The sequence below is a fragment of the Chiroxiphia lanceolata genome, chromosome 3 (assembly GCF_009829145.1).
Source record: "Chiroxiphia lanceolata isolate bChiLan1 chromosome 3, bChiLan1.pri, whole genome shotgun sequence".
NCBI classification, from domain to species: Eukaryota; Metazoa; Chordata; class Aves; order Passeriformes; family Pipridae; genus Chiroxiphia; species Chiroxiphia lanceolata.
Window position 1 is genome coordinate 60,615,392 of NC_045639.1, and position 18,568 is coordinate 60,633,959.

General features: G+C 35.0%; 1 protein-coding gene across 24 annotated transcripts in view; it reads left to right on the forward strand.

Annotated features, from left to right (window-relative positions):
• EPB41L2 (erythrocyte membrane protein band 4.1 like 2) overlaps positions 1–18,568 on the forward strand; it is a 114,273-nt gene that overhangs the window by 59,523 nt on the left and 36,182 nt on the right. For all 24 annotated transcript variants that reach the window (XM_032681335.1, XM_032681330.1, XM_032681329.1 and 21 more), the window contains 5 exons: positions 5,606–5,710; positions 9,873–9,915; positions 15,716–15,791; positions 17,281–17,499; positions 17,958–18,045. In XM_032681335.1, coding sequence (XP_032537226.1) covers positions 5,606–5,710; positions 9,873–9,915; positions 15,716–15,791; positions 17,281–17,499; positions 17,958–18,045 — 531 coding nt within the window. The remainder of the gene's footprint in view (positions 1–5,605; positions 5,711–9,872; positions 9,916–15,715; positions 15,792–17,280; positions 17,500–17,957; positions 18,046–18,568) is intronic.

The following is an 18,568-nucleotide window of genomic DNA, read 5'->3' on the forward strand; positions in this document are numbered from 1 at the left end:
ATTCAGATGCTGATTGTAATCTTGGATAGTTGATAAAATGTCTTGTGGTGTGTAAATAATTATTATGCATCTTGGCTACTTGCTCTGAGGAATTAAAAACTTTGAGTGGGAGTAGTGTTGTGAACTTTTATACCAACCACTCTTCAAACTTACTTTATATTGGTTTTTGGAACCTGTAAAGTTTCATAAAACAGCAGAATATCCTCCATTAAAGTGTTATATTTAATTCCTTTAAGTTTTATCTTCTAGTTCCTTCAGTCCACAAGTTGCATATTAACAAAATAGATTGATTTTCTGTGTTCTGTAGCTTTAAAGGAATCTTTAGAAAGAAATCACAAAATAGTATTGCATGCAATATACTTAAACATGAGTTACATGTACACAGTATGTGCATTCATAAAGTATGAGCAATTCATTTAATCATTTTAAGCTTAAAATTATGGTAGTTTTTAAAGATAATTTCAATTTAGCTTCAGACTCTTCAGAGTAATGTGTGAATGCCTGGAGAGGTAGAAAGAGGAAGAAACTATTGTTGAATAGTTCTGGAACAGCATGACTTAATTTTCATAGGCTGTGAACTGTTAAAAAACTTTGTTACCCTTCATTACTTGAAAGAGAGTTCAGTTTACTTACAGGAATAACAGCGTGTAAGTGTATCACAGGCTTGTGGAAGTATTGGAGGATGAAAACTATTGAGTGGTATTTGCCAAAAATTGTGACTGAGTCTTTGTTCTTGTTTGAAATGACAGAACTGTGTTAAAGGATAAAATAACCTAGGATCATGATTCAGTAGTGTCATATTTGAGATCTAATGGCAGTTGAGATTTAATAGCTTGAATGAATAGACTGTTGGAGTGTTTGACTTAATTTCTAGAAGCAATTTTAATTATTTTTTTAGCATAGTGCAAGTGACATAATTTTGACCTACTCCTTTTCTGATAATTGACATCTGTGGGAGGTGTACATGATTAATATTTTATGGTGCTCTGCATGTGCCTCCTCCATGGGGGGAAATAAACTTCCTTTTTTTTCCCTCTCCTGTACTGTGGTTTTGTAGATAGTCATGAGGAAATTGTCATTAAATTTGGTACCTGCAGCAAAGACGGGTTCAGATTTTCTGCTTCATATATAAACTGTGTTTTAGTGGAGAGTAACAGTTTAAACAAACAAAAAGAAGTGCTAAGTGCATAATGATTACTAATTAGAGGCAAATGAAGATCCTATTGGGTTTGTTTACTGTGTTCAGGCAGTGGTCTAATTAAGTATTTATGACAAAAGGCATTTAAAGGATGCCAGCACTGACCATATTTCATGCACGTATGAACAAGTGAAATATATTGGAGTTGACATAGACTCTGTGGTTGCCTACAGTTTGCTAATACAAAGTAAAAATATATTTGCTCAATGTACAGTTAAGATCAGTCTTTAACCCTGAATTAAGAAAAGTCTGAATGAAGTTGATACGGAACAGATGTTTAATTATAGTTGAGTTTTGATTTGCAAATCTTTTTTCTGACTGCTCAGATGCGTAGACTAGGTTTATTCAAACACTAAGTGGTCTGTTTAAACTATGACATCTTTTATTTAGAAAAAAGAAAAATAGGGATGATGTTAAATTTGGCACATTTTTTAAAATATCTGTCTAGATTCAACAGACATCAGTGGAAGTAATGTTTATGTGTGAAGTCATCTCAGTCCCTGGATATTCTACCTTCCTCTGCAGCCTTGAGCACGACCCTTTGCCGGGGCTCCTTTCGGCCACTTTACTTAGGTTCTTTCCTGCTGCTCTTGCACCTCCAAGGCACCATTTAAGCCTTGGCTTTCCCCATCTTTTTGCCATTGCCAGTTTGTAGCAGGAGAGAGCTCCTCTATTCCCTTGGTTCTGTTTTCCCCAGAGGTTCTTGCTTGTGCAGAACAGCCTGTGCTTGAAAGACTTCCAGGTTGGCTGCGCCATCAGGAGCTGCCACTTTTCAGCTCTTCCTGCAGGCAGTAGAAGTGTGGGACAGGCATAAGAGCACTTTTCATGCATCACTGGCCAAGGAGCACAGCAAAGCAATTTTTCGGAGCCAAAAAAACATGCTTGTCATTGATAGGTATCATACTTTCGAAAAACACCACAAGCTGTTGCACGTCTAGTGCTCTTTTGTGTATGAGACTTGAAGAATAAGGATCGATAGAGTGTGTGCCTGGCCCATATTCCTGCTTCTTCTTTCTGTGACCTTGCCTTTGCCACACTGCAAGGGACATTTATTTGTTTGTTTGTTTTAAGCAAAACTGAAGAATGCAAGGAATTATAAATATATGCATAGCTATATATATAACATAGCATAATTATTATATTCCCTGTGCTCACCATGAGTTGAATAATTATCAGACTGGTATTTGCCTTTAAAAAGTAACAATCTGTGCAAACCATGATGCTGCCTTCTTAAGAGTCCCCTACTTTTCTATTAAAAAATTTCTGGATCACAATAATTGTTTTCAGTTCTTGTTTAGAGACACTCTACTGTCTCTTGAAGCATGGCCTTTTCTAGAAAAGGTATATGTTATCATATAATTAAAACTATGTGGTAAATGCCTGTCCCCAGATGGATTACAGAGAAATTGCACTTGAAAAGTTTGTTTTTGCAAATTAAATACCTTTTCAGATTTTTAAACTATATCTCAGTATATATTTATACAATTTAAATAACCAGGGGTCTTAGAATTTTACAAGTAGGATCTTATCATGAGAACCATTGCTGGTACTGAGAGGCTTCACGAATCCATAACAGAGCTCTATAAATACCAGTTTCTGATGCTATAATGTCTTTGTGCTGCTTTGTGCTGCTGTCTAGAACATCAACTAACATAACTTAGTCTTTGTGGCATGGTGGTGTCTTTCCTTATGTGGAAGAGCTATAAACTGACAAAAATATGTTTAAAGATACTGTGGACACTGCTAACGTATCCAAGTACAGTGTTGACTATGACTTTGAAAGAAGAAACTGCTATATTTTACTGTTGCACTTGCAATATATTTCCTCTAGATTTGTCTGCTTTATGTTTCTGTATGTCAAAAGCTTTATATTAACTGTGGGATTTAGTATATGAACTTTATAAAAAGGGCAAGTAATTCCAGATATGGACTTAATGATAGTTTATATTATTTTTGCATTACTAAATATATTTCCTTTACTGAAATATGTATAACTGGAACTTGCCTTTGCGAGGTGTGATGACTGACCTGCACATTGACTTGGGGAAAAAAGTTATATCTATTACATGCATCTAAGCAGGCTAAGATTCTTTAAACCTTCTATTGCTTGTACTTTTCCTGCTTTCAATTTATTTCTTTTCTATATTGGCAATTTTTCTTCTTAAGCTGAAGGGGAAGCTGTCAAGAAAATTAAGTCGTTACTTCAGACACTTACAGGAAGTAGTCATCTGTCTTTCTGAAGAGTAAGATTTTTGAAAGTGCTGGAAAAACTTAAGATTCCTAGCTCTGACTTCTGAGTTCTACTGCCTTGCTATGCTACTTGTGCTATTGAATGTGTTCATTTTATAATTTTGTTTCTTTGAAAACTTTCTGATCTTTGTGAGTAGAATGTCTTCTGGACAATGTGATTTTGAATAATTAAAGCTTTGGATTCTTGGGGAATAAACCAACAATGCCATCACTCTTTGTTCAGTGCATACTTTCTTTTCTCCCCTCTTCCTCCCCTCTTGGCCTTTAACGCCCTGTGCTGTGGAGCTGAGCTGAGGACACGTGCTGAACTGGGGCCTGTTGTGAGCACTCTGCCACTGTCTACGCAGACAAGGGCTGCAGTGTCGCCAGGGCTGCCTACACAGGGGCAGTGGATGGCCTTTCTGTGGAATTGCAGTGGTGTATGGCATCTACTGAAATCCGTAGGATAAGCAAATACAAGAATTCCTATAAGCTGACAGGCCTCTGAAAAGGCCATGTTGTGGCCTCATTGATAAATGCCACAAATAGCAGAGCAGTCATGAAGGAGTTGGTTTAAACTGGGAGGCTGCATGCCATTCACGTTCAGATTTTAACTTCCCACCCTTGAGTATGTGGTGTGAGCTGTCTGCTCTAAATCTTTGTCTCCTGTTAGCTGCCATCTCTAGCACAATAGTCCTTTTCCTTAAAACCTGGCACATAGAAGCAGGATCTGGGACCTGCTTTTCATTACTGGCACTACAGAAATATGGAATGCCCTTGTTTACATTTCTGGTTTCAGGTACAAGAAACATGGAATGATAGAATGGTTGGAGTTGGAAGGGACCTCAGAAATCTAGTTTCAAGCCCTCTGCTAGGCTGGGACACCTTCCACTAGGCTGGATAGCTCAAAGCTCCATCCAATCTGGCCTTGAACACTTCCAACTTCTCTGCTTCTAGAACCCTAGCTTCTCTGGGCAAACCCGTTCCACTGTCTCACCACCCTCACAGAAAAGAACTTCTTATTAATAACTAATTTACACCTATTCTTTCAGTTTAAAACTATTACCCCTTGTCCTGTCACTACATGCTCTTGTAAAAAGTCCCTCCCTGCTCTCATGTAGGCCCCCTTGAGGTACTGTAAGGCTGCTGTAAGGTCACAAGAACAGATAAAACTTCAACACTAACTGCAATTTGCTTAAAGTCTAGCAAGACTGAGCTACAGCAAGTGGCCTTTTTAAGACACTTTTTAAGAATGTGTTAAAAGGATGAGCGGTCTTTGATTATTATTATAAAGTAGCAGACTACAGTACTGAAACTAACCACAAATAAAAATGTGTTCTTAATTTTATTTCTTTGTTACAGACTTGCACAATTAGTATTTTTAGGAAGACTAAGCTTCTGGAAGACTTGGGGGGTTTTTTTGAGTGTCTAATGGAGTTGTAGGGTACCGAGAGAGTTCATAAATATAGAGATGGAAAGCAGTCCTCATTTTCTGCCCCTCGAAACCACTGCAGTATGGAGAGCTACACATACTGCATATGTTCACCTTGCACCTGTATGCTACTTCTCCTGGTCTGAGCATCAACTTTTAGTGGTCTTCTTGTTCTTTTTGTCTCTTGAAGATGAGACCACACTTTATTTTTTCAGTGCACTCATATCACATGATTCAGAAGTCATTGAGACGTATACCAAAATGATAGAGATGCTAAAGTTAATAGAAATTAACATTGTAAAAACTACATTAATTTTTAGAAGATAATACAGAGAAAGTTGGCTCAAATAAAGAAGTCTTCCATTATTTTAAAAATAAAGATTTACAAAAACTAAGACTATTTAGCGGTACTTAATAGGGCAAAATATTTAAATTGATTTAGGTACTGAATTTTCCTTGTGTATTCGAATAATTTTTTTTAATATATTGAAAAAAAATTGAAATGTCCCTGTTTTTGTCAAGGATATTTATAGCTTTCAAATATGGTGAACAGTGTATTGTAAGAAAGCTTATAGCTTTATAATCTGCTTTATTTATATTTTAAGTGTTCCTGAATAATATAATCAAATAACAGTACCTGTAATTAAGGACTTTACTGATTTACTGATAGCAATTTTCTCTTTTTCTTTTCCCCCGTGTTTTTCCTTGTTGTTTTTTTTTTTCTTTCCATACCCTCCCACCCCCAGAAAAGAGCAAAAGGACAAGTGCTGTTTGATAAAGTATGTGAACATCTCAATTTACTGGAAAAGGACTATTTTGGGCTGTTGTTTTATGAGACTTCAGAACAGAAGGTAAGTCTATATGAGGTTTTTGTTTGTTTTTCATTGTTGCTGTTCACTTCAATAGCTTAGTGAGGTATGTTCTATTAAATGCATACCATTACAAATACTTGAGTGAATTTTGCTGCCTTTGCTCATATATGTGTAAAAATGCTTTATTCAGGAACGTGAAGGAAATCTAGCCCCTAAATCTGTGACTATTAGGTCTTTGATTTCCTTTCTTATTAATTTTAAGCTTAAATAAAATTTTGGCATTTGTAAAGAGGCTGGAGGTGACCCATGACTGTTACTGGATGCTAATTTTACAAATGAGTGGTGTTTGATATGACTATGTTCAAAAGGATCTCTTAAATACCATTTGGTAACTTATTTTCAGTCTTCTTTTGTACTTGCTGATATGCTAGATGGTTGAGCACATCTAGATTGCTCAGCTGACAAAAGTCTTAAATGAATTGATGGCATGTCTTCCATTAATTATCAAAACCAAATTTGTCTTTCCAGCATGGGCTGGCTGTTGCTTTCTCCGTGAAATAAAGATATATATGCGGTCATCTTTATCTTCATAAAAAAACCCAGACTAATAACTGCAAATTGAAGTGGAAAGAATTGTATTTCTTTTTGATCTGTATTTGTAGCAGAACCATAATTACATTATACATAGTCTAGAAGTTTTTGCTTTTTTTTCTATCATCTTCTTTTTCCTTCTGTTGTGTTTGAAAGTAAGTCTAGTTAAGTGGTCTGAATAAATCTGAATTTCTGACAACTTCCATTCAGATAAAGCTGTTTTCTAGAGTTATTTGCTTTGCTGCAAAGCTTTCTTTGCAGTATTGAGCAAAATACTCAATCACTCTGTATTAAGGATCCCCACATACAAAACGGGCTTGTATTTTTACTTAGGTATTTAATTTTTGTTCTTGATTTGTAAACCATTTCTAGAAATAAAAACTTCTTTGGTGTAACAATGAAGAGCATTTCAGTTTATCTTCTGAGTAATATTATAAACCTAATTTTATCTGTTACTTTCACTTGTTATCCCTTTATTTCTGCTGCTCACTATTGAAAAGCTATGCTGTAAATGCACAGCAAAATAACATAAAACAGCAGTCTGATCTCTGGCAAGAGAGGAAAGGTCTAATAGCAGACCTGGGATCCTCGAGCTATTCCAGGAAATAGCCCACCTGAGTAGATCCTAGGAGGTAGATAGGGAAGGGAGCCTTTGGTTTTTGAAAGTAGAGCAGAAAAGTCTGGATTGGCGTAGAGTTAAGCGTTTCTCTCTTTTTTTTTTTTTTCTTTTTTCTTTTTTTTTTTTTTTTGTCCCTGATGTACTTCTAATTGCACTAAGATTTTCTTGGTGTTCTTCAGTCATGTGAATGCAGGAGACCAGAATTCCACATCTTAAAAAGAGCCTGTTTTTTCACATGTCTTTATCCATGGAGATACTAAAAATTTGACTGGATGTGAACCTGGGCAACCTGATGTAATTCAAAACTAGCTCTTAAATTTTACTTAGACCAGTTATCTCTAAGGGTCTCTTTTAGCCTGAATGAATCCTTGAGCTTCCCATCCAGTACTGTGGAAGTGTTACTGTAGCAGCGCTTATATATTAGGTATTTACGTAAATTAAGTGAGAAATACCTGATAAAGTGGTCCTTCTTTATATGTGGAGTCTAAGTCAAGCACTTATACAAAGGAAGAGCAGACCACATCTCACCTGAATTAATGGGCAGCAGCAGGCTTTTATTTAAAAACTTCCAGAGAAATCTGGTCCTATCTGTTATGAGGACTGAACAACCATAGTTGTTGGATTTTGTCTTTGTCATACAAATAAGTTCTTTGTGTTATTTGGAGAAACTTTAAAAAGAATCTTCTCTGGCAGATTTGCATTTCCCACCTCCTACTCTCACAGAACTTTTTCTGGGTTTAGGGCCCTGGGTTGTTGGTTTTTTTTCATCTCTGTAGTAAGTTTGAATTCCTTCAGTACCAGTTCTTTCTGATGCCTTTTTTTTTTTTTCTGCTGTTATGACTGTTGCCTCTTCAGATTAAAATGTCACAAATCTCTGACCTCCAGGCCAGTCAGTACTAAATGCTGAATGATGTGTTTTTCCATTCTTGTGGACTCATCACAGCCACCCATTTATTAGCCAGCTGTTGAAATTCATGGCAGCTGTGGTGTGTGGAAGCTGAATGCCAGGCACTCTTTTGAGCTGCTCCCTAATGCACCATTGGGGTACCATTGGAGGAGGAGTCCCATTAACTTTTCTCCATGAGTGTTCTCTGCAGCTGGGAGAGATGTTATGTCTTCAAATCAGACTGATTTTTGTTAGCTTTAATACACACTTCAAAACTATTTAAGTCAGATTAGTCATTAATTATTTCTTTCTTTTTTACAAATGTTAAATTTATTAGTGTAAGGTTTAGTTAGGGATTTCATTGCATTAGACCCTCGAAAGTTCATGAATGCTCCATTCACACTGTAAGTTGTGCAGAACTGTTAGAAAGCTTCTGCTCTTACTCTCTGGGTGCCAGCTGGAAATGCTGCCTTTCTGGATTTGTACAAAATACTTTTGTAATTGTAGAGAACATTTTGTTGTTTTTTGACAATACATTGATTTGTCTCATCTATAATCTTACCATTCACAAATTAAACAAACAGATTTCTGCCTAGTGGAGAAAAGTAGTGTGTATACACTTTGTCTTTTGCTTTGAAAGACAGACCTGTCTATTCTGCATTAAGAGCTCTAATTCAGGGTAGATTCTTTCATGGTGTTTGTTTTATCTGTCACAAAAGACACAGATGCAAAAAACCCCACCTCTGTAATTATGCCTATAAATGGAATATAAGCATCTGATTTTATTTGACAGAACAGTAATGAAAGTTGGTGGCAAAGTCTACTTCCAATAAGCTTATTTCAGACTTGGAAAAATCAGAAAATTAACTATTTAACTTGTGTAAAGAAAGAATTACTTTTCTCATCCTCCACTATATTCCTTTCTCCTTCTTTGTAGTGATAAAAGATAAGGCATTGAAAGCAACATACTCAGGAATGCTAGTTTTCTGCTGTAACTAGGCCATGCTGTAGTCTGTATTTATTTTACTTTACGCTACATCTAAAATGTAAGAATTTAAGTTACTTCTAGTTATCTTTGTAATTGCAAGAATATGGCTGTGTGTAATTTCAGAGTGGAATTCATGCCAAAACTGAAAACCTAGGATGATAACTGTAGCTGAAGTGAGTCTCGGTTAAAATTATTTGAAGACTTATGTTGTCTTCCAAGGCCTTTCCATGTCAAGGTTCTTTCAACAGATAGCAAGCAGTTTTTCTGACTTAAGCAAAATAAATGGTATCCAGAATTTTGGAGAAGCTTTGTAACAATGTTATGAACTGTGCCACCTCTGGAAAAATCATAGTAGCTATGAAAAGCAGAGGTCACAGACTTCTTAAAGCAAGAGATGTGATATTCTCTTTTTTTACATTAAAATTGCAAAAAATTATAAAAAGGGGTTTTTGCATTTGATTTATAAACAGTATTTATCTAATATATACATGCTGCACTTGTGATGAAATCTACTTGAACGAAGGTAATTTACAGCAGGGAACTCAATATTTTGGGTCATATTCATAGGAGCCACATTTTCTATTAGCAGAGGTGATCTATCTTAAAGATTTGCATTAGAAACTATGCAAAAACAGTTTCATGTTCTCCTAATCCATACAGACCTATGAAACTGTAGCCTAGCATATTTGTCTCTTTGAAGTGAATTGGACTTTGGATACAAAAGCCTGTAATAGAGACTGAGGGACATGGTATTGGGAAACAGTTTTGCATCTGGAATTTGTTTGGTACCATAGACTGAAAAAGGTGAGTCACATTATTCTCAGTAACTGTAGTTAAAAGGCTTATGTTTCTAGTCTCTCACACAAATTGTTTTCTAACATGTATGGGTAAAATTAGTAAACAGGAGTTACTGATGAATATATGTGACTGATTTCTTAGTCTCACTTCCCAAAGTTAAATTTTTGGATGATCTGTCACAATGCCGTCTCTTTGCATGTATCAATAGTAACTAAAATGCTATGAGCTATTTAATAGGTTGCACAGATTATATTAAAGTATTTTTGGTACTGAGGATTTTAAATGCTGGCTCTGGGGCTTTTATCTTTTTATTTTTCAGAACTGGCTAGATCCTTCGAAGGAAATCAAGAGACAAATTCGAAGTAAGTACTTCTGTATTCAGATGTTATGCTCCTTTTATTTCCTCACAGAAATGAAGATAAACTTAGTAGCCTGGATGTTGACTAAATTGTATACTTACAGGTTTAAAATAATTTTTATCTGATAATAGTGTATTCAACCTTAAAAGAGAAAGCAAATCTTCTATTTCTGTCTGCTGTCTAACAAGGGCAGAAAGAGTCACTCAACTGTTTGCTGTAGAAGTTAATTATTTTACTGCCTATTGCCCCAAAATTTTCCTTTGTTGTATGTGACTAATGGTTGATATTTTTGCATTCTGAAACAGTAGATGCTTTTCAGCTTTGTGCTGATATTTGAGTTATTACATGGAGAATGTCATCTTGGAAAGGTGGTGATGATTGTTGCCATAGGACTTTAAAACTTCGAAGACTCACCAGAAAAATATGAAACTCTAAGAAGATAATTAATATGTCTTACAGGAAATGTATACTCTTCAATACTGATCAGTCCAGCATTGACTTTTTTGATATGTCCATTTCCATAATAGAAATGGAATAGAGAGCATAATCTCTGAATGTCACTGCAATGCTTTTCAGACTGAATCTGTCTGAAATGCCTTTCTACTTCCTATACTCAGTACACGATGAGTAATTTTACCCCATTAGCATAAAAATTTGTCAAAGGTCTTCACTGCCTGGGGTACCATCTCCATGGGGACTTCATGGAGAGTAAATTTAGGTGATACTCTGCCTGAATGTACAAATCACAAAATAAGTGACCACTAAAAAATGCTAGACAGCCCACTGCCCTTACTGAACTTCTTCCCATTGCTTTACTAATTTGTGGCCAATCCAGGGCTTTTTGCTGATGTTTTATTTTTGATGGAAACCTTTTGGTAATACCTGTTAGGAAACATAACTGGGGAGAAGAGGATGATGATAATATTTGCCTACACTTTCAACACAACAAGAATTTAAGTTAAGGAACTGAGAATCTAAGTTAAGGAACTAAGAACAGCAGGGTGTTATATATAATGATAAATACATGGTTTCTTTACTATTGTTGACTCTACTGTTTTAAGGCAACACTCAATTTTTCCAGAAATCATAGTGTTGTTAATTTTGTTTTCTTTAGATCTTTGCATATTGAGGAAATCCCTTACTAGGAAGGTGTGGTTTATATTTTCAGTATAGAAATCAAAGTTACAGAAGCTTCCTTGGAAACTGTTTTTTTGATCTAACATATATATGTTGTATAACCAAACTAGAACTATTAAAATGGTGAAGGTGGAACCATACTTCTGATTAAGGAAAAAATACTGGTGTTGTAACTTCTTGTTCTGCATGTCTTTAGTGAAAACCTGTTAGTTGTCCAAATATGTGCACTAAAGGCTGTTTTGTTTTGTTTTTAATAAATGACAAAATATTGAGGGTGTTTATACTTTCTGTATCAACTTTGTTGATACAAATGTTGTTGATACTTATTTGTCTTCTATAGTGATTTGCATGCTATCTGGCCTACGATTAGTGTCAAAAATTTGAAGTGTAACAACGGACCTGAAAATTTTTTTTTCACTACACAGTGTTTTTTTTAATACTGTATCATATGCACTACCAAAAAAATATTTTAAGGGGATGTGATTTTTCATACAGTGTGAAGACCTACATTTTATACTAGAGAGCAAGTCCAGTTTCTTGAATTAGGAATCATGACCGGGTTTTTTTTCTCCAATCTATAGTATTTCAGAGTTGATAGGCATAATAAAGCAAACAGACAAGTAACAACAGAATTTTAAGGATTTTAAAGTGAAACTTGCTTACGCCAATTTGCAGGTAATTAGCATGCTGTCAGTCGTGTTCCTTGTAATCAATCTATTAAAGTTTCCAGATATTGGAATGTACTGCAGACACATTAAATCCCCCAGACACATGGGTATAAAATAGTGAGACTTTTCTTTGTTTCAGGCTTAATTCTAAATATATTTGTCTTTGAATCAAGAATGGAAATCTTATGTACAAAACTACTCATTAAATTTAAGATACCCGTAAAACCTATTAGTCCATTCAAAGAAACTAATTTCTTTTTCTCTTGTGTAGCACAAACTGAAACTGAAGCACTAGCATGCTAGATAAGTGCATTTAGACAAATACATTCATCTGAGCACACAAAGGTGACGAATTTGGAAGTGTAGTTCAGCACATCAGTTTGCAACATGATATTTATAACAATCTCTGTCTCTTCTAAATGCAAGCAAGACCAGTACTCTGCACATTGGGCATGTATGCAGCACCTGTGACTTGGGAAGATGAAATAATAGTCCTATAGTCTCCCCTAAGTCATTTTCTGCAGACTATCTCTTGCTACATCACAGTCCTCAGGCCCTTTGTGTGATCTCTTATTTGTAGAGGTTGGCCTTTGGCTGGGCAATTATGTGGGATCTCAGCAATTAATGATGTTACTTTGGCTAATGAATGTGATCCACAAATTACTGTCTCTGTTCTCAGGGCTACAAAGGTGACAAAAATCTTGTTTGCTTTCAGCCAGCCTGATCACTTCAGGAAAATGAATTCTTGACTTTTTTAGCTCGTATACTGGGCTGTCCACTGGCATGTGTTAAAACCTCTAATTACTTCTTTCAGGGACAGGTGGGTAATTACATTTCTGTCACTTCTTCTTGAAAATTGCTACATCTAAGGTGGACTCAGGCTTTTGCAAAACTGAGAACTTGTGACAGCTTGAATCTTGTGATGGTACAAGCAGTAGCAACTCACCTTGGAACAGTCTACTCTCAGACACAGAGGGTATGGTGGGTCACCCTTATAAAAAAACTCAAATTGGGATTTTATCTGTTTAAACCAATTAAATACTTTTCTAGTCTGCAGCACAATTAGTATTCCTACTGCAACAAATACTTCTATATCACGTATTCTCTGTGTATCTTATGAAATGGAGAGGGTTTAGATGTTGTGAGGGCACAATAGACTGGGATACTAAGGGAAGTTTGAATTAAGAAAGAGCTTGCATTTTAAATGTACAACTCTGACTGTCAGTCTGATTTTAATGCTAACAAATGTATGGTTATGCGCAGGTACCAAAATATGGTGATCACTTCATGAGGTTCCCTTTATTTTATATTCATTTATTTTATATATATAACTATATATTTGTAAGAGTTGTAGCCAATTTTGATCTAAGCTAATTACACTAGAGTGTAGCTTGTTCTTGTTGAAGAAGAACCTGTGCCAAGGGAAGAGATTTCCTGCAAAAGCTGACGCATGAGAGATCACGACTAAAAGCCAGGAAAAGCCTTTACTGGAAAAAAACCCAACTTAGTGACTTTTCCCGTTTAAAAGAGATGAATCATGTTAATTGTATGCTGCTAGCTGGTTAGTTCTGTTGTATTCTTTTTCTCTAAGAATGTGCCTAAAGTTGCCACAGAAGCATTTTTGATGTAACAAGCTGGCTAGAAAAATTTTTGACATTTCTGTAGCCCATACTATTAAACATCAAAACACAGAGAGTCTTATCAGGGACAGAATGCTAAATATAATTTTAAATCAGGGGGTTTTTTTTGTCTTTGCTACCAACTCAGTAAAAACCCATAATAATGTGCATTATTGTGTGAAGGCAATTATGTTTGTATGCCTGGGCTGTGCAGCTATAAACAGTATGCTTTAGTGAGAAGTATAAGTATAGACTGTGTACATTGTATTATATTTGCTAGTCTATATTTAGGGGATAAATGTGCTTTCAATAATGAGGCAAAATATATGGTCACAAACTGTTCAGAAAATATTTAGTACAAAGTCAGCTTCAACATTTTTTCAATAAATTAGCAATGGAATGAGTAGACACATGGAATTTTTCGAAGTCCATACACTCCAAGAATTTATGGACTTCTTAGCTTTTTATAGAGAATGTGGTTTTTTAATTTTGTTTTTTATTCAAACTACATCTAGGTCTCCTGCTTTCTGAAAGTTAACTGTAGAAATGCTGGCAGGAACGAGCAATGGGCTAAACAGGAATTCAAATATGACTAGTTGAACTGCAGTCTTAGACCAGGAAAAATTGCTTCATGCCAGGAAACACTGCTTCATTCCAGGAAAACTTGAAGACTGATTTAGTATCTGTGTGGAAGAACACATCCTTCATCCAGTTCTCCACATCCCACAGCCCTGTTAAGATTACATTTCTCCCTTAATGCTTTTTGCATAGATATTTTGGCCCAGTTCCTAATATTCATCAGTTTGGCTTACTCAATATCAACATCTTTTCATTAAATGATGCTAATTCTCTGGTAGATAAATAATGGAAGTAGGTAAATCTATTCCAGCTTTAACTGTGTTTGTTATGCTGTATGCATTAATCAGTGTTAGGCTTCTTTTTTAAAGGTATTTTTGTCTTAATTCTGTTTTGCACTGTATTGCAGTAGATGATGCAATGATAAATTAGGCCTTCTCATTTAAGGAGTCCTACCTTATTTTGTAAACAGAATTGTCATTTTTCTGACAAAAAATTGACAACTGGCAATGTTAAGATACAATAAAACCCTGAGCTCTCAAAAAGAAATAGTGGCTTAGCAGCCAGGGGCAGAATGAGGTTCACTCTTAAACAGAAATTGTAGTGCTTCAGTGAATAGTCCTGTCTGAAAAACCAAAACAGTTTTTGAAATGTTGGAAGACATTAGGAGTTTCGACACAAAGCACCTCTTCACCTTTAATAGTTATGAAATTTTAGAACATGTTTTTTAAAGAAAATAACCTTAAACAAAAATGTTAGCAGTTTTTTCTAGCATTGTGTTGTACATCTGCATTGTACTTAGTAAAACCTGTTAGAATTAGGGAAGTTCTATATTTTGGTAAGGTATTGGTACTTTCCAATTACAATACTGGTAGATCAACATTCTGAAAATGTATTTTAATTATTGATGTATGACGTAGTTTTCAAATCTTAAAAATTTATTTAAAAATAGAGTGAGGATTAAAGGCAACATTTTATGCTTTTTCAAATTATTAATTTAGTATTAAAATTTCAATTTTATTTGAAAATGGAGGAAACCTGAGCAAGAAGAATTTAATGATAAGTGGGGATATGATTTGGGCGGGAGGTAAGATGTGAGTGATGGTAATTGAAAGAAGCAAGTGGTTTATTGTCAGTCTGCTGCTTTAATTTAACCACACTTTTGCTTAAAAAATGCATGTGTTGTTAACTATTCTAACACACAAGAACTGAAATTTAAAATACCATTGCTTTTGTAGTTGCTAGATGTGGTGTTTACCAGAAAAATATTTTAAAGTAGGAATGGCTAATATTTTTTGTCTTCCATGCATTCTCAATGAATAATTTATTATCTTTCTGTCATATACAACACAGACCTCATTTTGACATGTTCAGAGTTACTGTACAGTCTCTCAAACCAAGTCAGTTTAGACAGGACAACTCTGTTATCCTTGGAGGAGTTAGAAATAAACACAAATTCAATTCAAGTGCCTTTGAACACACAATAGCTTAAAAGTGTTAAAATATTATGGTAGTTTTCAAATTAAAAATGTCTTCTGATATTTGCATAAGCTACTGTAAAAAAATTATCTTAAAGTAATTTTTAACATGCTAATCTTTCACTGTGTGTCTGAATTTCTACTGGCTAATAAAAATAATCTATTCTTCTTACTAATGTCCTGTAAAAAGACAGAAAAAAACGTTCTTTGAGATTTCAGTGATTAAGATTTATGTGACTGGCTAACATTTTTTTTTTCCATAAGGTTCTCTCTTTACTTGTTTCAACGTATTTGAAATTAACAATCAAATATTTCTCATGTTTAGGTTTACCTTGGATATTCACCTTTAATGTGAAGTTTTATCCCCCTGATCCTTCACAGTTGACTGAAGACATCACTAGGTATGCACAGTTCCCAGTTTTAGACTTAAAATTACTACTAGTCTAATCGGAAAGCCATATAAAATGTCTTCTTCAGTTTCTGGATGCTGTACGCTATAGATGTTCTTACGTACATCAACTGCTTTTTGGAACAAGGTTGAAAAGGTAAAGTGAAAACTTGTGGAGGAAACCTGAGGAAGAAGAATTTATTGATAAGTGGGGATATGATTTGGGCGGGAGGTAAGATGTGAGTGATGGTATTTGAAAGAAGCGAGTGGTTTATTGTCAGTCTGCTGCTTTAATATAAAGCAAACAAGGGCATTGGTGGTTTTGAGCGAAGCTCAGGGGATCCAAGGAACTTCAGTAATGATCTAGACTAGATTGGTGAAAATGTGGTTTTACACATATGGATTAAATAAAGCCATGAAACATAATAAAACGTGAAAATAATTATCTTCCAAACTTCTTAGATAGAAAATACTTAGAATGCAGTGGATACTAGGCACCTAAAATGTAGCATTGTAAGAGTAACATAATTGGGGACTGAGTGCAGGGAATTGACTCATTTTTTTTCAGGAGTTTTGGAAAACCTAAATACTTAGTTTTAGTTTAGAGTTAGCTGAGACTGCTGAGGCAGGATGTATGTTACTACTACACATTGCATCGGATCAGTCTTCTGCACAAAATAAGACAGCTACACAAGTATGCAGTTGATATATTGCTACAAATAGTCTTAAGACATTTAGTAGAGAGTATATTTACGAGAAGCTGTGTTTGAAAATTTTCAGCAAGTTGGTTGGCTTTTCAGTTGTGCATTCTATTGATAAAAGCAATTCTGTTATATCTTAAAGCTAAACTCCTTAAAATTTAAGTTTCACTAGTAAGACTTTTTCTTTTTTTTCATTTACATTAAAAACTATATGGAGGATATTAAGCTGATTGCTAACTTGTTAAATTTGGTAGAACACTGTATGCAGTTCCTGAAATATTAAATTCTAATACATACATGGTTTAAGGAAGGTAATTATGGTTTCAGTACTAAACTGGATTTCTTTTGTACATTACCTGACTTGATTAGCTTGTGAACTGCACGGGATGTAAAAGTTAGAGTTTTAAAGCCAAAGGGACATGTCAAAGAAATGCAGAACTTTTTATTTTTAAACCATAGATACCCACAGGCTACAATGTGAACTGAAGGAGTTCCTAAGTAAGCTTTTGTTTAAAACTACAATTACAATTTACATTGGAAATCAGAATTTTTCCTGCTTTTCACACTTTTTTATGAAAGTAATATTGACTCTTAAAAATGAAGTGAAATTTACTGTGTGATAATAATGGTCAAATAATGTAAGGTGTAACAAGTTATTAATGCATTGACTTACTTTAAAACATTCTTACATGATTACATGCATCTTGATGAATTCTGTCATATCTCTTATTAATTTGCTATTGGTAACACTTTCTCTCTTCTTTGTTTCCCCCACCTCCTCCCCCTTCCTTTGTCTTCCAGGTATTTCTTGTGCCTACAGCTTCGTCAGGATATTGTATCTGGTCGACTGCCCTGTTCTTTTGTGACTCATGCCCTCCTTGGTTCATATACCCTGCAGGCTGAGCTGGGTGATCATGACCCAGAGGAACACCGCAGTGATTATATCAGTGAATTCCAATTTGCACCCAATCAAACTCAAGAAATGGAAGAGAAAGTGGCTGAGCTACACAAAACACACAGGTGTGTCAGATACAGTGGGATTAAATGAAGTCATCGTGCTTTGTCACATTTATGTCAGTTCTTTTAAGACTGTGTAAAACTGCTGAGCTGAAATTATTGTTACTTTGGAAATTGTTTGTTATGTAACCAAAAGGTCTTAGTTTTATGTTTTTGAAAATTTCAGTTTGAAAAATAGTAACTTCACTAAGATCTCGGAAGAGAACTTTGGGAGAAAATATTTTTATCTGAGCACATCAATTAGTTTAAGCAACATACAGCTAGAATATTTTGGAAGAGTGAAGGTAAAAATCTGTGCTCAAGGAAAATAATATGCTCTGAAAGAACACTACCTGTAGGGCAGAAATGCTCTTGATACCTTAGAAACTGAGGTTTTTCTATGCATCTGAATTCCAAGATTGCACTCAGTTTTGACTCTCAGTTTTTTGTGAGTAAACTCAAAGCTTATTCAATGGTTTTAGGGGCTTGACTCCAGCACAAGCGGATTCCCAGTTCCTAGAAAATGCTAAGAGACTCTCCATGTATGGAGTGGATTTACATCATGCCAAGGTATTGGGGATTGGTTTGGTTTTGTTTCGTTTTATGATAGACATGCTTAGTATTAAAGAAAACAGTGTATATATATAGATTATTTAAAAAAAAATTATATGCTTAATTCTTGGTTATAAGCCTTTATCTCTTGGTCACAATAATTACTCAGTTTATAGCTCTAACATTCTTAGAACTCGTTTTATGTCTAAGTTTATTTAGTACATAGACTTACGTGGAGCTTGGAAGTAATATTTTATTCACGAGAGCAGATAAATACATTTAAAATGTCAGATTTTTTTATGCCAAGGAGATGTTGGGCCATAAAGTAAAGCCTGAAAGAAGATATAATTGTTTCCATAATACCATCAGAGTTGAAAACAGATGGGGGGAGGTCTTGGGGGAGAGTGTATTTTGGTGCTTTTCTACTTCTCTGCGTAGGTCAAATCCAGAATCTCAAATCATTAGGAAACTGAGGTATGCTAAGCATATAAGTCATACATTTAAAAAAGGAAAAACAAGACTTCTAAGTACTGGAGAAACG